The 19,849-nt window shown below is 39.6% G+C and overlaps 1 protein-coding gene across 4 annotated transcripts in view; it reads left to right on the top strand.

Moving 5' to 3' along the window:
* The window catches only part of LOC111586884 (regulator of microtubule dynamics protein 2), a 41,057-nt gene that overhangs the window by 18,563 nt on the left and 2,645 nt on the right, over positions 1-19,849 (top strand). For all 4 annotated transcript variants that reach the window (XM_023296726.3, XM_023296721.3, XM_023296734.3 and 1 more), the window contains exons 5-10: positions 2,160-2,220; positions 14,659-14,734; positions 15,287-15,364; positions 17,688-17,786; positions 18,953-19,006; positions 19,119-19,199. In XM_023296726.3, the coding sequence (XP_023152494.1) occupies positions 2,160-2,220; positions 14,659-14,734; positions 15,287-15,364; positions 17,688-17,786; positions 18,953-19,006; positions 19,119-19,199 (449 nt within the window). The remainder of the gene's footprint in view (positions 1-2,159; positions 2,221-14,658; positions 14,735-15,286; positions 15,365-17,687; positions 17,787-18,952; positions 19,007-19,118; positions 19,200-19,849) is intronic.

The raw sequence follows: 19,849 nt of genomic DNA, 5'->3' as shown, positions 1-19,849 counted from the left end.
TTGAGTTTTCAGCATTCAATTATAATTTATACTACCGGTCAAAAGTTTGAACATGCCTTCTCATTCAATGATTTTTATTTAATTATTTTCTACATTGTAGATTAATATTATTTTTATAGTTTTGAAGACATCAAAACTATAAAATAATACATAGAGAATTATGTTGTAAACAAAAAAGTGTTCATCTTCAGTATTAATCGACAATGCAGAAAATAATACAAATAAATAAAAACCATTGAATGAGGAAGTGTGTCCAAACTTTTGACTGGTCGTGTATATCTTATAGCATAGAAAAAGTGTCAAATGGACATGATAACAAGGTAGACAACTTGGTTTCCACAGGGGTCTTTAAGAGTTTCCTAATACAATTATTCTATTCTTCAATAGCCAAATTTTCAAACATACATTCATATATACAGTGGTTCTTCTACAGTTTAGTGTGACACAGGCTACACACAACCTTATTGTAATTGTCCAGATCAAAATACTGCCACAACACATGGTTTTACAAGATTTCATCGGCCCCACTTACACACCTGGTTTCCAACATCCAGACTTTAGCAATGGGAGAGGATGGCTGCCCTACTGGGACAGGTGTCTGAGTAACATCTTTTACCCAAAAGTGAACCTGTGTTGTGCAATAATAAAATATTAATAATTGGTTTAACCAACTAATTTTTCTGATGCTGACTATCCATTATCTAGACACTGCTTAATCCTCATTAGGGTCATGGGGGGCTGGAGTCTATCCCAGCTGACTTAGGGTGAAGGCAGGGGACACCCTGGACAGGTCACCACTCTATCACAGGACTACATATACATTCACACCTACAAACAATTTAGAGTTATCCATTCACAGCATGTTTTTGGGCTGTGGGAGGAAGCCAGAGTACCCGGAGAAAACCCATACATGCACAGGGAGAACATGTAAACTCAGGATGCGAACCAGAGATCTTCTAGCTGAAAGGCGAAAGTGCTGTCCAGCAAGCCACTGTGCAGCCTCCTAATATATCTTTCCACTATAATACTGCTGATGCTTAATGATGATGCTGGAGAGGCTCACTGCTGGATCCTGATTGAACACGCTCTAATGTATAGTTAAGCTAAAGTACCAAGTCTTGATTGGTGTCCAGTACTTCACCTTTTCTTCTACAATAGTCACATCATTGTTATGGTTCCAGTAATATTGTGTCAGTTAAGTGCAACATTGACTGTTCAACACACGATCTTGAACTGTCCCAGATGAAAACTGACATTCCAGGTGACAAATGTGGTGAAATCTCTGTTTGCCAATTAAAACTTTGAGCATGTTCATTGAATGCACTGAGAGACAAGTTCACTGACAGCAGATTTACAATTTCTACAGCCAAAGGCAAGCCAAATCAGAGTTTTGTTTGTACAACGTTAAGATGAAATCTCCCAATGTGAGTGACGCTACATCTATGATATCAAATAACATCAAATACCCTGTGAACTAGCGTAAGATTACAGCTAAAACATTTTAATATCTTCATTGCAAATTCATTGGCGGTTTCTGTTGACCTGTTTGCCTTACCTACGTAGGTTATGCACGCAACGTAGAGGACACTCTAAAGTCTTACTAGCCAAATTCATGATGACAAAAGTTTTCTGAGTCATCTTTTATTACCCTCTTACAATAGACCACAATGCTTTTTCCGCAAACAGAGGTTGTTTTGTGATTCAACTGAAGTTCAGACTGGATTGACCTGTTTATCCTTCTTCACTGATGTTCCTCAAATCAGAGCTGGCCAGGTGCTTCCTTCAAAGACACCTGTGTCAAAGCATTTGACAGCGTAATAGACATGGATATTTAAAGCAACGCAGCATCATATTTAACATTCATTTGGTTATTAATAGAGCAGATGAAATGAAACACTTTCCACTGAGTGATGAAGGATTTAAAACTGAGCTCTCTTCCTGGATTGTATTTCATAACTGTTGTTCATATTGTTTTAATCCAGTGCCCAGTGATGCTCCTTGATTTATGTGTATCCTGTTGTGTTTTCTCAGACAGCATAGCCCTTGATTCTGCTAATCCTCCCCCTCTTCTTTTGTCATGTCCAGGGTGCAGAGTGTGTGTTGGATTTATGTTTCAGTAGAGGATCACCATCTCTTCTCTATTTTTTCTTTCCTCTTAGGGAAGAAAGTTGGCGAGCAGGCGGTGAGCTTGAATCCTAGATGTGCTGAATGTCATCAGTGGTAGGTGTAAGTTGTTTCTTTTGACAGCACTGATTTAAAAGTTACTTTTTTTTCTGTTCAGAAAAGTCTACACTCTAAAAAATAATGTTTGGGCTTGAAAAAAAAAAGAAAGGAAAGCGCAAATGTTACCATCTATCTTTTGAGTTATAATAACTTCTAATGAAATTGTGTTCAACCAACAAACTATTAATTTAGAGGAATTAGGCTTTCCTCAACAATTGAAAATATTGTATATTACCACATACTTATTTTTGGTAGCATAAACACAAGTTGATTACTCAAAAAAATTGTTTGCAAGTAGTATTTCCACGTTATTTTAAAGTAATTTTTAATATCTTGAAACAAGTGTTTTTGAGTTGGCAAATGAAAAAGAATTAATTGCTCTAATGTTAAGTAGGTAGTGGAGGAGACTTACAGTCCTTTCCTCAAAGTGAAAAAAAAATTAAAAAGTTGTCAAGCCAATTTCATTAAATTACCTCAACTTGAATTTATTTGTAGCCCTTTGATGCACAACATGAATGACCCATATTCAATGGAATATGGGTATCTTTTGACCAATGTTGTGCATCATAGGGTTAAAACAACTAATGCAGAAACTTGAGTTTAAATTACACACAATATTCAGTTAATACAATTACCAACATTACTGTGGTCACCCAACCAATCAAAATAGTGTTTGCAACTTAAATGTCCCTTAGTAATAGATTCCTTGAATTACCTTTGAGAGTTTAAGCGCAGTTTCAAAACCAAATTAGTCACAGAAATCTGAAGATGAAGTTTGATGGAATGTCAGAATTATAGTTGAATCCTAATCCGGTTAAATTGTTTAAGTTCATGCTGTGAGACAGAATGAAAGCATAAAAGCAGGTACTTTCCCCAGTTGAGAGGTGTTGGGGGCCATGGGTGTTTGAGTGATGTGTTACCCTGGAGCAGCTGTTCAGATTTTACCTGAACAAATCAAGAGGAAACTCTCAGAAATCCCACAGGGGTAGATGACAGAGTAACTTCTATGTGCATTTCATTAGTTTACTCTTTGGACTAAAACAAAAAGCTGTGGAATATGTTTTTAAAAAGGAGCGCATTTTGTCAAATGAAATAGTGAAATAGTGTACTCCGGCAGAGCGTTGCTGCATGCAATGCAGACATCCATGTTTGTGAGATAATAGTAGCTTACCTCCCAAACATCTTCCTTCAGATCACCCCCTCATCCACCTGATAGCATCACATCCAGCTTCAGGAATGTAAACACAACCCAGGTTAACTTGGCTTAGATAGACTGATGGTTATACTGGAACAACTCATGTGATTAATAGTCCTCTCTTATTACAGTTGCAGTTCCTCTGTGTTGGTGGTTGCTTCACAGCATGAGCTGTACATATGTTATTTACTGCTGTACAAATTTAGTGCTTGAGGAAATGTTGGCGATAAATGTAGCACCAAGTCATTTGTTTGCATTTTATATGCTCTTGTCACTGTTGACTGACTTGTCTAACAGAAATGACCTGCACGAGTGTTTCAAAATCTGTGTAATAATGGAGGATATTTCAGAATGGCCAGTAATTGTCGTGCTTTATTTACCATTCAGTTAAGGGGAATTTTGCAGTCATAGGTCATTCCCAGGCAAATTAAAGGAAAGGAAATCAGGAAAACCTCCTCTCCCCTGGTATACCACCCCAGTTGCTGGTGACTCAGGCAAAAATCCCCTTGCTTTTAATTATCTGCGCAGAGTGGGCCTGATGGCATGAATCCCGTTTGTATTTGTGCAGGCCCCAATGCATTCCTCATCTGAAACACTGCTCATGTCAAAACTTGACTGTTGATCATACATGGAATCCACATCTGGAATACAGAGATGAAGATTGTAGCAGATGCAGCTCTAAGATCACTTTGCAAATGCTGAAGTTTAAAAAAAAAACCCTGCAAATTCCACTCCTGTAAAATAATGCAGAGCACCATTTATTTAACCGTTTAACTCAACGTTGGACATTTAGTAAAGATACATACAATAAATAGTATACCGTGCTTGTTTTTAGCATGCAAATAGTTTCCCTATTGTAAGTTTTTGTTACAGTTAATTGCATTCCATAAATTTGTGTCCTGTGTAACTGAGATCATGCGGTTACTTTCTCTATACACGCATGTGAAGTTTTCTCATGGAAAACAGACTAAAACTGCCTGCTCGAGCCAGCAGCCCTGTTTGCTCACTTCGTCAGGGAATAATTAGCATTAGCTCATGCACATACCGCAGCACTCGAGACGTCAAGTGAAATAGAAGGCCGTGTTTGTTTAGTTAATTAAGAGCAACAGCTTTAAAAAAGCTTAATGCTTAATCCCGTATCCACTAATGGAATTTGTAAGATTCTTAAACCAAGCAGAAACACTGTCTAAGTTGAATGGACAGGGCAAAGTAGGTAAAGCCGCATTTTGAGAAGGGAGGAGGCAGGAACTGGGGACGGTGCCAGGTAGTGTTGCAAGGAAGTTTATGTCTGAGGTAACTGTTTACTTAGTGTACCGATGCCGTGAGAAAACTTGTCACCTGTTTTCCTGAATGCCGCCCAGGTCGTCACAGTTTGGCCCATGTTGTTTAGAGGCGCTGCCAGTCAGTTCCTGCTCAGCCACTGAAACTACTTATGCTTCACATAGCATGAGTGAATGGAAGGCTTTTCGAAACTTTGCATTGCTGCAACCCTAATTTATAATAGTCAAATGGGTTTCAATGAGTGCTTACTACCGGTCTGGATGTGAAAGATCTACAAAGGATTTTTCCTTGGATTCTTGTCACAGCTTTTATGGATCTGTAAACATACATGCACAAATATAAATGATACAAGCACAACTAAAAAGTGCATGCTACATGCTAATGTTTTATATTTACATACAGCTACAGTTCAAACCATTATCTGATTTTAATGTTTGCTAGATAGATATAGTTTATTCAGAAATTATCGACCGTAAACTCCCATGACCTGATGCATGTTCACTAAGACAACTGTGAGTGACAGCTTTCAGGTTGGGTGAGAAAGACAGTCTGAGCAAACCTGCTCTGTTGTATCTACAGCTCGCATGGCAAGTCGCATAATTTTAGTGAACACTTTGTCTCTGTCAAAGGTACAAATGCTCTACCTGTATACCACCATCATTCTGTGATACTCAGCACACTGCAAGATATTCATCTTTGATACAGAGGGAAAAATGCCCTTTTAAAGGCATAAAGTGCAAACTAAGTATTTATTTACTGCACTGCACTGCACTACCTCCACCTCTACCCCTCTATCCCTCTACCTCTCTACCTCTTCTGTCCCTCTCAACCCGCCCGGCCAGCAGGCAGATGGGTCCCTCCTCATAAAGAGCTGGGTTCTGCTCAAGGTTTTTTTCCCTGTTAAAAGGGTGTTTTCCTTGCCACTGTCGCCTTTTGGCTTGCTCTGGGGGTCAGGCATATGGGTTCTGTAAAGCGTCTCGTAACAATTTGACTGTAATTGGCGCTATATAAATAAAATTGAAGTGAAAAAAAAATTGAACTGTGATGCCAGCATGTGCCTATTTTCAATTGTTATTCTATTTTAATAATATGCCAATTCAGTTAATTAGCTCTTGGATTTTCTTTCATATGCTATCCACACTGTCTGTCAAGGGGAACCCTGTGAGTTTTTCTCAATCACTGCAACTTAGTTAACCTACCTTTACTTTACCTGTATTCGTTTGATAAATGTCTCCACAAGTTGCCAGGAAATAGTGTCTCTGCTGAGTCAAATTGTCATCGGACTCTGTTTAGAGTGCTTGCATGTCTTAAGAAATATATTAATATTTGGGGTCAATGCATAATAAGCCACAAGAGGAGGGGATAAGGTGTTTTACTGTACTCATACATTGATCCATCCCTAATCACAGGTAGTCAGGCTGGAGTGCAGTTTGCCTTTAACAGGAGAAACAGGTTGGGCCTCATTTGCAGGTCTTCTGAAGAACCTTCCTTCAGGGACTGGGTTAAAAAGCCTTGATTACTCCATTGAGGACACCCACAGGTGCACAAGTGTTATTATTATACTGCTTTTGAGTCTGCATGAGTCCCCTTGGAGGACTGTGCTGCGTACATGTGCAGTGTGTCGTATACATACTCATGCACATGCACACACTGCCTTTGTAGAGTGGTTGCATTTTAGGGTGGGCACAGGCATTCATATATGATAGCTGAAGCGACTATCAAATGGGTACAGTGTTTACCAGAGGCTGGCCTCATATTTGTGATAATGAATAGCATAAATGGCCTCATGCGTAGAAATATAATTATATGTATCAAAATTGTGTAGCGTAATGCAGCTGCATCACAGAATTTTTAAAAATTCACTTTGTGATTAAAATTGCACTTGTTTATCCGAGCTACCAGGTTACCTAGGTTTTGTTTTTTGTTTTTTGTTTTATCTAGGCCACCTAAGAGAACCTCATCAAGGATAGTTCAGTTTCCATAATCATTAATTAATCAAATCTATTTGTGTTGATTAGTCTCATAATCAAAAGTCGCAAACTCTGATTTCATTGACCTCCAGTTCCCCAAACAAAGAAATACATGGTCGAACCGATGATGAACCAATACTACGAACAAACAACAAACAGCAATGACGTAACAACAACAGACGGTGAATAAATGAATGAATAAATGCAGATAAACAAACTAATGAACTGTGATCATCACTGGAAGCAGTTGGTAGAAAGCTGATGAATTTAGAATTACTTTGAATATTGGAAAACCAATTGTAATTTGTAAATTCCCCCGTTCAGCAGAAGGAAACTGACACTTGGATAGCCTTTGTAGTAGTGAGAGGGAAGCTGCTGTAGGATGTGGAGCTGTGATGATCTGCGGAATGAGTTGGTTCAGGAACGCAGAGACAAAGAGGAACTTTGGCAGGTTTGCACTGTCAAAGTGTGCCAAAGTAAAAACACTAAGAGTCAATGCTCATAGTTATACAGAAAATATTTGCACTGTTGTATCATTAAAGTTAACTTACGGAGTCCAACTTAAATTAAAACATAGGAAAACAAAGCCCTAGTTTAAAATTGGGTATCAGTGACTGAGTCCAGATCATCACTCTGGTGATGCTGCATTTCCTTAATGTTCTGATTTATAAACTGTTCAATTTATTCCTGCATAGCAAGTTCTCTGTGTTAGGTAGAGAGATCAGAAGTTCACTATGAAGAATGCAAATCCTCTTCTTCAGAGGTGTGGTTTTCCTCACAGTTAACACTTTACAACCTTTATCAGATTGTGCTGGAGGTAGGAGGCATGCTGTTGTCTCCACAAAAGCTGTCAGTGGTACTTTAGTTGTAAACAAATGATTGGCAGATGTTCCATTTGGATGTGAGTTTTAGGTTAGCTGACTTCTGAAATGGTTTCTTACCAAATTTACAGCTTTGCTAAAGGGTGTCTGGATGCTCTCTGTGTTGCTCTGGAATATTCTGCACCTCAGTCTGCTACACATTATTGACTAATATCAATATCCATACTGATATGTTAATGTTATTATAAACATAATGTGATCAGGACATCCAATATATTGGTGAAGTAAGTTACAAGCAGTTGAATTTGAGAAATCCTAATTGTTTATGTTGTTATATATGAACATTATTGATACTGGCCTCAGCAAAGTAATGCTTCTTAGCAAGTTACAAGTTAAAAAACCTCAAAGCTCCTTCTTTAGGTTTGAATATGCCATGATGATGCCCACCATGAAAGATCTTGTTTTTTTTTCATAGAATTCGGACTTATACTAATAGCCCAGAAGTTTTCCCATCGTAACCTGTTGATGTGCAGCAACAAGTTGCAAGACATTTGTGAACCTAACAAACATTCCAGAAAGCAAGCGGCATCCTCTCAGAGCCTTTACACTGATTGTTTGAAGACCTGAAGTGATGAATGAATGTGATGTCCGTGTAACAGTCATCACTTCACAGGAGAGTACGCATACTTTCCCACTCTGTCATGCACCAAATCTCTGTACCGGAACAGGTGGATGAGGACTCTTTTGAAGTCGGATATGTATGGAGGCACTTGACTTACTCAAAGAGCACCACTGGGATAGATATAACCCATATACTCCACACTGTCAGCTTCAAAAATCTTTTAATTCTCTGTGGGAGTCAGAGTAGACCCCTCTGCTTGTCCCCACTCAGGTTTCATTCTTCTAAAGCACTGCAGTAGTGTCTAGCCATCAAGTCTGTCACTGAGCTTTCTGGTAAAGCATGTTACGCAAGAGAGCTGTTGTGAGAGCCACAAATGGAAGATAGTGTAGGACGTGTTTTTGTCCGTGTTTGTATGAATGTAAGTGAGGATATGCATGTGTTTGGTTACACAGGAGGTTTTCATGACAGTGAGCGTAGAGCCTATTTGTATAATCTCACCAGGCTGATGGCTGCGAGGTGTGATTGCATATTTGTAGCAGCGGCTTTGTTTATCAGAGCGTTTTCAGTGATCCCACTGTGTGAATCCAGCCCATGTAAATCCCTGATTGTAGGGCCTTGCTGACCGTACAAAGGCCCACGGATTAAGCAGAGAGACTGTGGTAGTGTCAGTCAGAGGAAAGGGGGCATGGAGTCACTTTGACCTCTGCAAAGACAACTTTAATTTTAAACTCTTGCCTCGTCGTTAGCAACAGCGTTGTGCTCTGTTCTCAGTAGCCGTGGAAACCCCGTGTGTGTGTGTGCATAAACTTCAGACCTCGCTATAGTCTGGCTCATCGCTGTGGGAACACTTGACACACAGCCACACATCCCATCTCTCCTGCAAAGAAAACACTATCAGCTCATTATGTCATGGGCTAAGTGTATCAGCAAACTTCACAGTCTCACACATTGTCTTGCACAGCTTAGCCTTGAATTCCTCGAGTTCCTCCTCCTGTTTTTGTTCAAGTTTTAGCCTGGAGCTCTGCTTGGCAGTGTCTGTCTTTGAATGAGCTCTCTATGTTTGGATTTGAAGGTCTGTAATCAATCTGCTGTTTCCGCCAAGCAGCTGACACTTGGTGCCTTTTGTTTTTGCCCAGTAGAGTAGGGGATTTCATTGAGCCGCGATAAAAAGGCGGACTAACCTTGCGCAATTAACTGCTGTGTTCCGCTCTCATCTTCCCGTGCCATGTTTTGCAGCCACCCATTTTTCCGCCCCCCCCTCCTGATATTTCCCTTTTCTTGCCTTAGACAGTCGAGGAGAGATAGTATTTCAACTCACAGTAGAAAGGAAAGGATAAACAACAGCAGGTAGGCCCCCGAGGCTAGACACACCTCTGTACACCTTCACATCCCATCTCCTCATACGCTCCCTCCCCTTTCTTTTCTCCGCCCCTACCTCTGCGTCTCCATTGAGCTCCTGGTACAGCTGTACACAGGGACAATAGATATGTCCCGTAAGACCAAGAACAGCACACACACCATCTCCTGCATGCTACAAGAAAGTTCATTTTAATTTTTTTTTTTTGCTGTTTTTAACTGTGCTGTGTGGAGAACACAGACAATTAGGAGGAACTTTGACATAATCACAACTGGCTACTCCCATCAGTCCAACCACACATCATCCTGGTCCAATCATGAGATGCTCTGCCATTGCTACTCTTGGACCCACACACGTCTGAGTAAACAGAATTGCTACATGCTGAATAATGTTAGTGCTAGCCAATCAGTGGGAAACACAAATATGTCTTGTGGTAGCCTGGATGTTGTGCAACCTCTCCCACAGCCCTCACCTGGGCAATGCTTGTTCTCAATTATGATTACTGTTCTTCTCTGGTATGCTGCCCTAGTTGGTCTGCTCATCTTACCACTTCGATTTATTGCATTTAATCACGGCAACATATTACAACATGCTCTGGAAAGAGTGGAATGATTTAATGGTTAGCATAAGTCCTTTAGCAAAATTGCAGTTACCTTTGCTCATTTGTTTATTTTGGAGGATTGTGTGTGATTTCAAGGAAACACAAGGACTGCTTTTTGTTTATTAATTAGAATTAGTGTGACTTTTTGCTTGTGTATCAACAGAACAATACATTAAACAAAGCTATGATTTTAATCATTTTTACTATCAAAATTTGCAGATGGATTTCCTTGATTAATTGTTAATATCTAAAAATGACACTGCCCAAAATAGAGTCCAAACATATGAAAATAAGGTGGGCGTAGCCAACATGATGCCACCCATTGGTTTTTATGAACTACTGTTTTGAAACCTTGAGTTTGGAATTTGGTAATCACCACCTTGCTTTTTTGAAACCAGACATAATGCACAAAGGTTGGATCTGATGGAGAACTCTGAAGCATAAGCTGCTGTATCATCCATTTTCCTCTACATGAAACCACAGTTTACTAAACGAACATCATGTTGTATTCATAAAGTCTTGAAACTAGAATTCAGAGTATGAACCCATTAGGAAAATGTTTACTGAGAAAATGCATCAAGGGAGAAGTAAAGTAAGTTTCTCATAGACTTCTACTAAATCAGACTTCTTTTTGCAACTAGAGGAGTAGCCCCATGCTGGCTGTTAGAAAGAATGCAGATTTATGACATTTATTTTGAAGACCTGGAGGCTACATCCATCTTTTATACACCATCTGTGGTTTTTATTCAATCAATAGCCCAGAACTCTATAGAAGTCTAGTTTGGAGAAAAGGAAAAAGCAGGAAATTCTCACAGTTGGCATGCTGTTGTAATCACGTTTTAGGCAAGTTTTATTCATAGACTTGCAAACAAGCAATCAATTATGGAATTCTAAGTTTTTTTATTAACTGATTAATCATTATTGTTAACTGTTTCAGCCAAAGCATGGTATTACTGCAATTATTGCAACTAAGAGGTGCAAAACTTGCAGCAATATCATGCCATGCTAATAGCTCTGTCAGGCTGTACGTAGCTCTGCTTTAAGCTAAATGCTAAAGTTGTTATGCTCACACTGATATTTGCAAGATAATTTTTACCAAATTCACTGACTTAGCTTAGCATGCTAACATGCTACCTTTCGCAAGTTAACATTAAACAGATGGCATATAGCAGAGGTTGAAATGTCGTGAGCAGTCCTGCGACCAATATATTTTTAATACTGATTATCAGTCCTCATGATGACCAGTAAACGGTATTTGGAACCAATATACATTTGCCAGTTCAGAATAACCGAGATTCCCACATAGAACTTTGTTGAAATGCTTTTGTTTATTCATTTGTTACATCTGCTTAATTAGAAAAGATCTTTTCAACATTTATCCTTCAGTGTTGATAGACTTTTACTCAAAATGTGCAATCAATAAAATAGTGCTCTGTAGGGTAAAATACATTTATTTCATGAGGATTAACAAAATAACAAAGATATTTAGAAAAATTTTGAATATCAGATCTTATAATCACTCAACCCCGTGATAGATAATTTTGCAGGTATTTCCATTATTAGCCTGAGTATTGCACAAAGTGAAAGTTGGAGCTGATGATGATGATATATGGGAAGTTTTTACAATTTATCCAGATGGTGACATGAGTATCTAATAAATTCCCATGTAATCCACCCAGTTGTCAATTTGATGTAGAATCACAGATGTCAACCTCTTGGTGGCGCTAGAGGAAAAGTCAGTGGATTTCCAGAGTGGGTTGTCCTCATCCTGCGAATGCCAATAAAATCATAATAGCAATCCATTCAAAGGTTTCTCAGATTTCTTTAGTATTGCTCCTAGAGTGCGTAAAAGGTCTATAATCAAGCAGATGTTCCCCCAGCTGTTGAGTGTACTCTGGTTAAATTCCCTACCAATACAACAGCTGGAAATCATGACTGCTCACACTTGTAATAATTTTCGGACCACCGCTGCTTTGACTGTCTCACTTTGTTAAACTTGAGTCATGCAGGTAGATTACATGATACTGTGAGCAACTTGTAACTACTTGTATGACGGAAGCTGAACACTGGATTAAAATGTGTTGGTCTAGCACGTGGTGTCCTCACTCTGTTTCCTCTCAGTATATATTTAGTCACTGCTGATAGATTTGCTGAAGCCTTTACATCCAGCGCTGTGTTTTCATTGGAAGCCATGCACATAGATAGCATCTCTCCTCCTCTGATGTTGTGCAGCTCTCCACTCATCGAGCACCAACCAGTGGCAGTGTGGGCGCACCCTGCTCTACATTAAGAAAATAAACAAAGATCTTTTTTGTATCAGTTGCACACTATTCATGTGTTTGGCATATTTGGGACACGTAGAAGTGATGTGGTTAGTACTTATCTCTGTTAATTTTCCAGCAAGTACAAGTAATAATAGTTAGCAGTAAGATAAACATTTCTTTGAAGTTTTGTCCAACTATAACCACCTGAGTTATGTTTGTTTTTTCTTTTTGTCCATTTTGTTCAGTTAATAGTTGGAACAACGTTGTTGCTTGCCATCGAGGTTAATCATTGTACCTGTATTATCTTAATTTAGTAATTATCTGCTAAACATGTTGTACAATTTGCACACTGCCCCAGCTCACTTCACCCCCACCCTGTTATCTTTCTTCCTTTTTTTCTGGGTGTTGTGCTGTCTGATCAGTCTGAAGTCAGACACAAAAAGAAATAAATACCCCACAGTAGCCCACCGCCACATCATACCCTATTAAAGAATTAATTCACACACTCACACCAGACACCTCAGCACACACATACAGTTGTAGATTCCATCTACCATCAGGGCCACCGTGTAAGACTGCACTGTCAGGTGGCCTTTGTACTTGCTGATCCTTCAAATGAAAAGGTGTTCATGTCACTCCGTGGTGTTTGACAGAGTACCAACAGGATTAAAGCAGTCGTGCGGTGGAAAGACTTTGATCAGTTCACTCCGCTCCTCTCCAAACCCTCTACGTCATGCTCACTTACAGATCTCAAAGCTGAAATTCCCCTATGTTTCCCCCTACACCTGCCCATTTGCCCAAGCCAGTGTATTAATTAGGAGCGAGCTAGTAAGGTGAAGCAGCTTATCTCTGCTGATGCTGTCTAATGAGGAGTCTGGCCTCAGACCATTGAATGTTGTGGTTTTCCCATGCCCCCCTCCTGGTTGGCTTATTGCTACTGACCCAGTGAAAAGGTGGTGTGACTGCGAGGTGCTGCCGAACATCTCTCCAGTTCTCAACCTATGTAAACATCTCTGCTTTACCTCCATATTATTAGAACTATTCAACCAACAGCTCTCTGTTGCTATCATATATATTTTTCTAACATGAGATGATATCAACATCAGTTTAAAATGTCATTCCCGTGTTTTGCTTCTTTATGTTTTTTGATTTCATTCCAGTGAATACCACTAAATTAATCTGCCATGTTATGTTAGAATGCCCTTGTGTCAGATCCCCATTTGTTTTAAGCATAGGATGTGCTAAAAACAAACAAGTTCATGTAGTGTTCCACCCATGGCATAATAAAGCTATAGTGCTGCTGTTCTGAGCTGCCACGTTTGAAGGTGGAATGGAAAACCTGCTAGCATAGACAGGAAAGGGTCAGCTCACTTTCCCTTTCCTCTTGTACTTTCTGTAAACATGACAAGTGACAGAAGCTCAAACACTCCGGTGGACACAGCTGCCCTTTTCTGTTATTGCTAAGCTCGGGAAGGAGGACATTTCAGACACTGTTGGAGCATCAAAAAGCACCTGAGCTGAAACTGAGTGGCACTTTCAATTGAACACATTTAATGAAGCACACTGTTTTCACTTAACTGGAATAAATAACGGAAAGAAAGCTTTGGATTTGAACGAAGTTTACGCATCCTACTGATCAGAACTTACTATTGTTTTCTTTAGAATATGTATATTATTAGTCAAAAGTTTGGACAAACCTTCTCATTCAATGTTTATTCTTTATTTTTACTACTTTCTACATTGTAGATTGTACATTGTTAATCCTCATTAGTGTCGGGGGGGGGGCAAGAAGAAGAGCAAAGGCTTGGTTTACCGTACGTGGACACATCGCCAGTCTATCATGGGACTACACATAGAGACACACTAGCATTCACACCTACGGACAATTTAAAGTTACCAGTTAACCTCAGCATGTTTTTGGACTGTGGGAGGAAGCTGGAGTAACCAGAGAAAAGGCCAGGATGCAAACCAGGGATCTTCTAGCCACCAAGCCACTGTGCTGCCCTCAACATTTACATGATTTAAAAAATGTGGTAAAGCATTACAAAATACCTTCCAAACAGGGAGGATGACATGAATTTATGAAACCAATGACATGACAGTTTAAACCCTGAGTTAGATGCACTGCATAATGTATATCCAATATTTTTTCCTGTCCTTTTGTTTTTCAATTTTTATTTGAAATTGATTTGTCAGTAAATTTTACCAGCTGGTCTTACTAAATTGTTACTATATTGTTTACTGCCAGTTATGGAGGTCAGAGCCTTCATTGCGGCAAGTAAGACAGCAGCATCTGATGTCAGTGTGGTATTGTGTCTCAACAGGTATGCCATCATGTGTGGAATTATGGCTGAATATGAAACAGTACAAAACAAGATAAAGAATGGATACATATTTAAGGTAAGGTATGCACATCGTGTTCTAGTTGTGTCTAGGCCTGTGTGCATTCTGAAGCCATTTAATGAAGTGACTACTCTGTAATGTTTATACATTAATCTATGCATTAAGCATTGCTTCTCCCATGTACTCAGACTGAAGGGGAATGACTGCTCCTATCACTTAAGCCAGTAAATCACTCCTACAGCCATTCAGTTGCATAAGACGGCGTGTGGAACAACGGCACGTAGCATTTTATCTTCTGTCAGCAGCTTCCCCCAAACACTATATGCCTTCAAAACTCTTGACAGGTGAAAGAGAGAGAGATAGAGCGCTGGAGAGGGAAGATATGAAAAAAAGAAAAAAACACCTGAATCAGAGAGAAGGAGAATGGAAAAGAACGAGGGAGGGTGCGTGGTGGATCAGTGAGATCGCGTGTGTGAGAGGTGTTTGTGAAATACTTGTGGGTTGGTGAAGCAGGACAGATCAGGTCAGAACAGAAGGCAGTGGAAATAGCAGCCGTGTCATGAATCAACAGTGAAAATCTTCTCTCTGTCTGTCTGCTTCGCCTCTCAGGATCATCTGGATAAAGCCATCGAACTGAAGCCACAGGACCCCATGTCCTACTACCTGCTGGGCCGCTGGTGCTATGCTGTATGTGACCCTCCTGACAACTCCACAACATCTATCTCTCCCATCTCTCCTCACATCGACAAACTGAATTTATGCAGGCTGACGTGTCTGCATGGCCTCCCGTCTCCCTCTGCTAACCCACCCACGGTTTCCCCTCATTCATTCCTAATGTTTAGGTTTCCCTGAGGTTTGTTTTTCCCTCTGTAAGCTATGGGAGGTTCACACCAACCATTGTTAGCTTTAAATCAGATTCTACCAAGGAGATAATTTCATCCTGTTTCCGTTCAGCTCATGTTCTTTCAGCGTAGGCGGTTGTTTTTGATGCAGCTTATGATTGTTGTTATCGTCTGTCAGTCATTTAGGCTCAACTAGTATACTTAAGAATAATGTGTGATGATGAATTATTATCATTTAGATGTAAAGTGTTGCTGACATTCTCCTGGTGAGTGTTTCTGTTGTTTCATGAGCTACTTATCTTGTAACTTGGTGCCAGTTGTCAAACTAAGTGCCTGAAAGGAAGGAAGCTATTATAGAGATTGTTCTGATTGAACTGTATAACACTCACTTACACTGCTGCTACCAGAGAAGGAGCAAGGGACTTTGCAAATTTATTGGACAAGTAACACCTGATATTTTCAGGGATAGAGTTTTATGGGCTGTCTGTTGTATGTGCATGTTCAACAATGATCTAGTGTTTGCATTCAGCCAGCGGTTCTGTTTGAAAGGTCCTACGATGACGCCAGAGCAATGCTACACCTGCAATTAGACGCTGCTCTGATGAATAGTGCGAGGCAGGAACATTACATGTTTGACCCAGGCTTCTCTTGGTCATTATCATCTTCTGCAAGAAGTGTCAGGAGAAAGTATCAGTGTACCGGTTACGAACTGGTGGTCATGGAAATAGTGGAAAAGTCATAGGAAATTGCCTGCACTAGTTCAGAAAAATGATATGTAACCAATCCTGCTTGGAAATTTTGTGGGGGTTATGTTTCCTTAAATGTGTACCCACAAAGTTCATTACCTTACTTTCCATTATAACTGTTAAAGCACTTTATGTCATTGCTGGTTGCTAAGAGATGTAATCACTTTAAAGTGAATGGAAAAACCTCCACATTACATAAATGTATCAAGAGAATGTAGCAATATGGTATAGCAAGAGCTAAGAAATTCAGATTAACTTTGAAAAGTTAAATATTTAAAACATGAAGCTCTTGGTTGTATTTTGGAATTGGTAAATGGGTATTTACCATTTTTTTGGAAGTTTTTAGATCTGTTCAGTGAAAAAAAAAACAGTTTGAAGTTGATGACAGCATCTGCTCATTAGAGCCCGACTGATTCTTGACTTTTGGGGCTAATATTGATACGAGTTTTTAGCGAGTAAAAAATTAAGATATCAATATAGTGGAAAGATTTTCTATATACTCTACCGTTCAAAAGTTTGGGGTGACTTAGAAATGTCCTTATTTCTGAAAGAAAAGCATTTTTCAGTGAAGATAACATTAAATTAATCAGAAATACAGTCTAGATGTTTTTAATGTGGTAAATGACTATTTTATCTGGAAGCGTCTGATTTTTAATGGAATATCTCCATAGGGGTACAGAGGAACATTTCCAGCAACCATCACTCCTGTGTTCTAATGATACATTGTGTTAGCTAATGGTGTTGAAAGGCTAATTGATGATTAGAAAACCCTCCTGCACTTATGTTAGCACATGAATGAAAGTGTGAGTTTTCATGGAAAACATGAAATTGTCTGGGTGACCCCAAACTTTTGAGCGGTAGTGTACATGTACATGCATATGCATGTACTGTATTTTAGAGTAGTTAATACCTTTCTGGCAGTGTATTTCACAAAATATCTGGCAATTCACTGTGAAAACACTGCCTGACATCACCAGCTGTGTAGCTGCGTTACGTACTCTGCTACATGTGCTGCAGACAGTGCTCAGACTCTTGTATAGAACAGAGTCAGAGCCACTCTGCTGGACTAACTATATGATGACACAATTTCTTAATTACCCAAAGTGTCTTTTTCCACATATGCACTGATATATCTGTGACAGATGGTCCAATAATATGAGCTGACCGATATATCCGCCAGGGTCTACTGCTCATTATTCCTTATTATCCCCCAAAATCTTATTTGTGCTGACATGCAGTGGTTTAACTCATCACCTTGCTGCAGCAATGCGCCGGTTGTTGGGTTTGGATACAAGGACAACAAAGCACATTTCTGACCACACCCAGCATGTAAAACAGACTTAAAGAGAGAGACAGCAGCAATGCACTGCTACTTAGGGTATTAACGTTGATCTTTAAAAAATGTGTTGGACTGTTTTGCAGGTGGCTCAGTTGTCATGGATCGAGAGGAAAGTTGCTGCAACTCTATTTGGAGAACCTCCGAGTGCTACAGTGGAAGATGCACTGAAGAATTTTCTAAAAGTAGGTAATCACTTGATAGTCTTTCAGCATGTAGTAATTCAAGTGGTCTGGGAGGAGGCTATTCTTCTGCACCTCTTTGGCTCTGTTTTCAGGCTTAAGCTAATCACAGACAAGATGAGATATGGTCACATAAAGAGCAACAAAGTCCACAGTCCTCAGCAGAGTGGAGTTTGAGTAGGTCTGAGTCCTGTGTGAAGCTAAATGTTAATACTGACTTTGGGCTTGATAATTTTGTGGGTGGAGTTTAGAGTATCTGCCTACTGCAGCTTTAAGGAGGCATCATGCTCAAAACAAACTAGTTGTTACTACTTGTCAGCCACATCTCAATTTAAATGTATTTGAAGCTGGTTAAAATCCCCCTATCATAGAAAGGGGGTAATGCGCTATACAAATTAAGAGCAACATTCAAGTTTTCATCATGGCATTAATAAACACAAATGATGAGAGTAACTAAGATAAAGCTGTAGAGAGAAGTTAAAATCCTACCTATTTCCGCCACACATCTGATTGTATGTATTCCCCTGAGCTGCTCCGATTAACCAAACATGTAACGTACAGTCCTGTTTATCTAGTGCTCCAATGCAGTTTGCCTCCAGGTCACTCCTGTACCCAAGCTTCAAAGCCCAAACCCACTGTATTTAGAAAGGCTTTATCTGTGTTCCCACATTCAAATGTTTATATAGTAGAGAAATTACTTTCGCTCCTGGCCAATCTGCTTTTGCATGCCTCTACATCATGTCTCATGTGTCTCAGCCTTCAGTTTAAGTGGTCCCTGTTGGAACATGTCACTTGTGACCTGGGAAAGGTCCTCCGTCGAATTTTAATAAACGCATCCCGCAGTGTTACACAGATCCACAGCCTTTAAACAAGCTATCTGTACTTGACTGTGGTGATGTGGAGGACCAAGGGTCAGGAGGAATCAATGGACATGCCTGCTGTTCTGGGTCTTTTCAATGATGGAGATATATCTTTATGGTATTCATGTGTGAAGCTCAGCATCTTCATGCAAGGGGAGCTCTTTAAAATGTAAATGCTATTTGTGTAGTTCCTTTAAAATGCACACTAAAGTTTATACCAGCAGTAGGCATTGTCATTTACTGACATAACAGAGAGGAAATTGTCTGCAAAAACTCAGAGGAACTTTTTTTGTCTGTGGTTTTATGCAGGTTGAGGAGATCCATCCAGCATATTCCAAACTCAACTATGTATTTCTGGCTAAGGTCAGTACCAGAAACATCAGGTTTATGATAATCTTGTAAAATTTGAGCAGTTCTGCAGGATCATACTGGGACTGAACAATGCTTTGACAGTTTTTGTTTGTTTCTTTGGCAGTGCTACAAAGACCTGGGCCAGAGGGAAAAGGCCAGGAAGATGTTTGAAGCTGCTTGTTCAATGAACGCCGTGTCCAAAGAGGTGCATATTATCAGCGTCCATTGTCATGTCTGTTTCTTCTGTGTAGTCTCGTCTAGCTTGTGATTCAGTGAAAACAGAGACTGAAACACATCATTAAGCTATTTTCCACTGCAGGAACTTCCACTTCTACTTTGTAGGGTGACACATACCTTTAAGGTGTGTTCCAAACTCACTAACTGACCCTGTAGAACCTCCTTCAGTGCAGTTTTTGAGGTACAACAAAGCACCTATTCTGGGATTGGTACATCTAAATGGCTTTAAAACACTGCTCAGTGCTGATTGGTTAAATAGACAACGACAAGCACCACATTTTCTTCCCTCTCTACATCCTTTTTGACTAGCATTGTTGTCCTCTCAAACATCAGCATCAACATCGTAAAATTTAACATGAAGGCTAACACAACAAACAGCAACCATCGCAGTTCCTCCATTGTTTGTACGTGTTTTTTTTATAAACTGAAAGGGTTAAAGAGCCAATTAGGATGTTATTCCTGAAAACCTTCAAATGCCTTGGTACCTCAAGCAAGTTGCTGGTTAAATTGTGCAAATTAAGCCCGCACTCCAGGGAAAATGAATTTTTCCACCTTGTTAACTTGTCCATATGTTGTTTTTTTTACACTAGGAGACATATACTGAGCGAAATGAATAGT

This window comes from Amphiprion ocellaris, chromosome 16 (genome assembly GCF_022539595.1).
Source record: "Amphiprion ocellaris isolate individual 3 ecotype Okinawa chromosome 16, ASM2253959v1, whole genome shotgun sequence".
Classification (NCBI taxonomy): domain Eukaryota; kingdom Metazoa; phylum Chordata; class Actinopteri; family Pomacentridae; genus Amphiprion; species Amphiprion ocellaris.
Note: the sequence above shows the minus strand (reverse complement) of the source record. Positions and strands in the feature narration are given on the sequence as shown.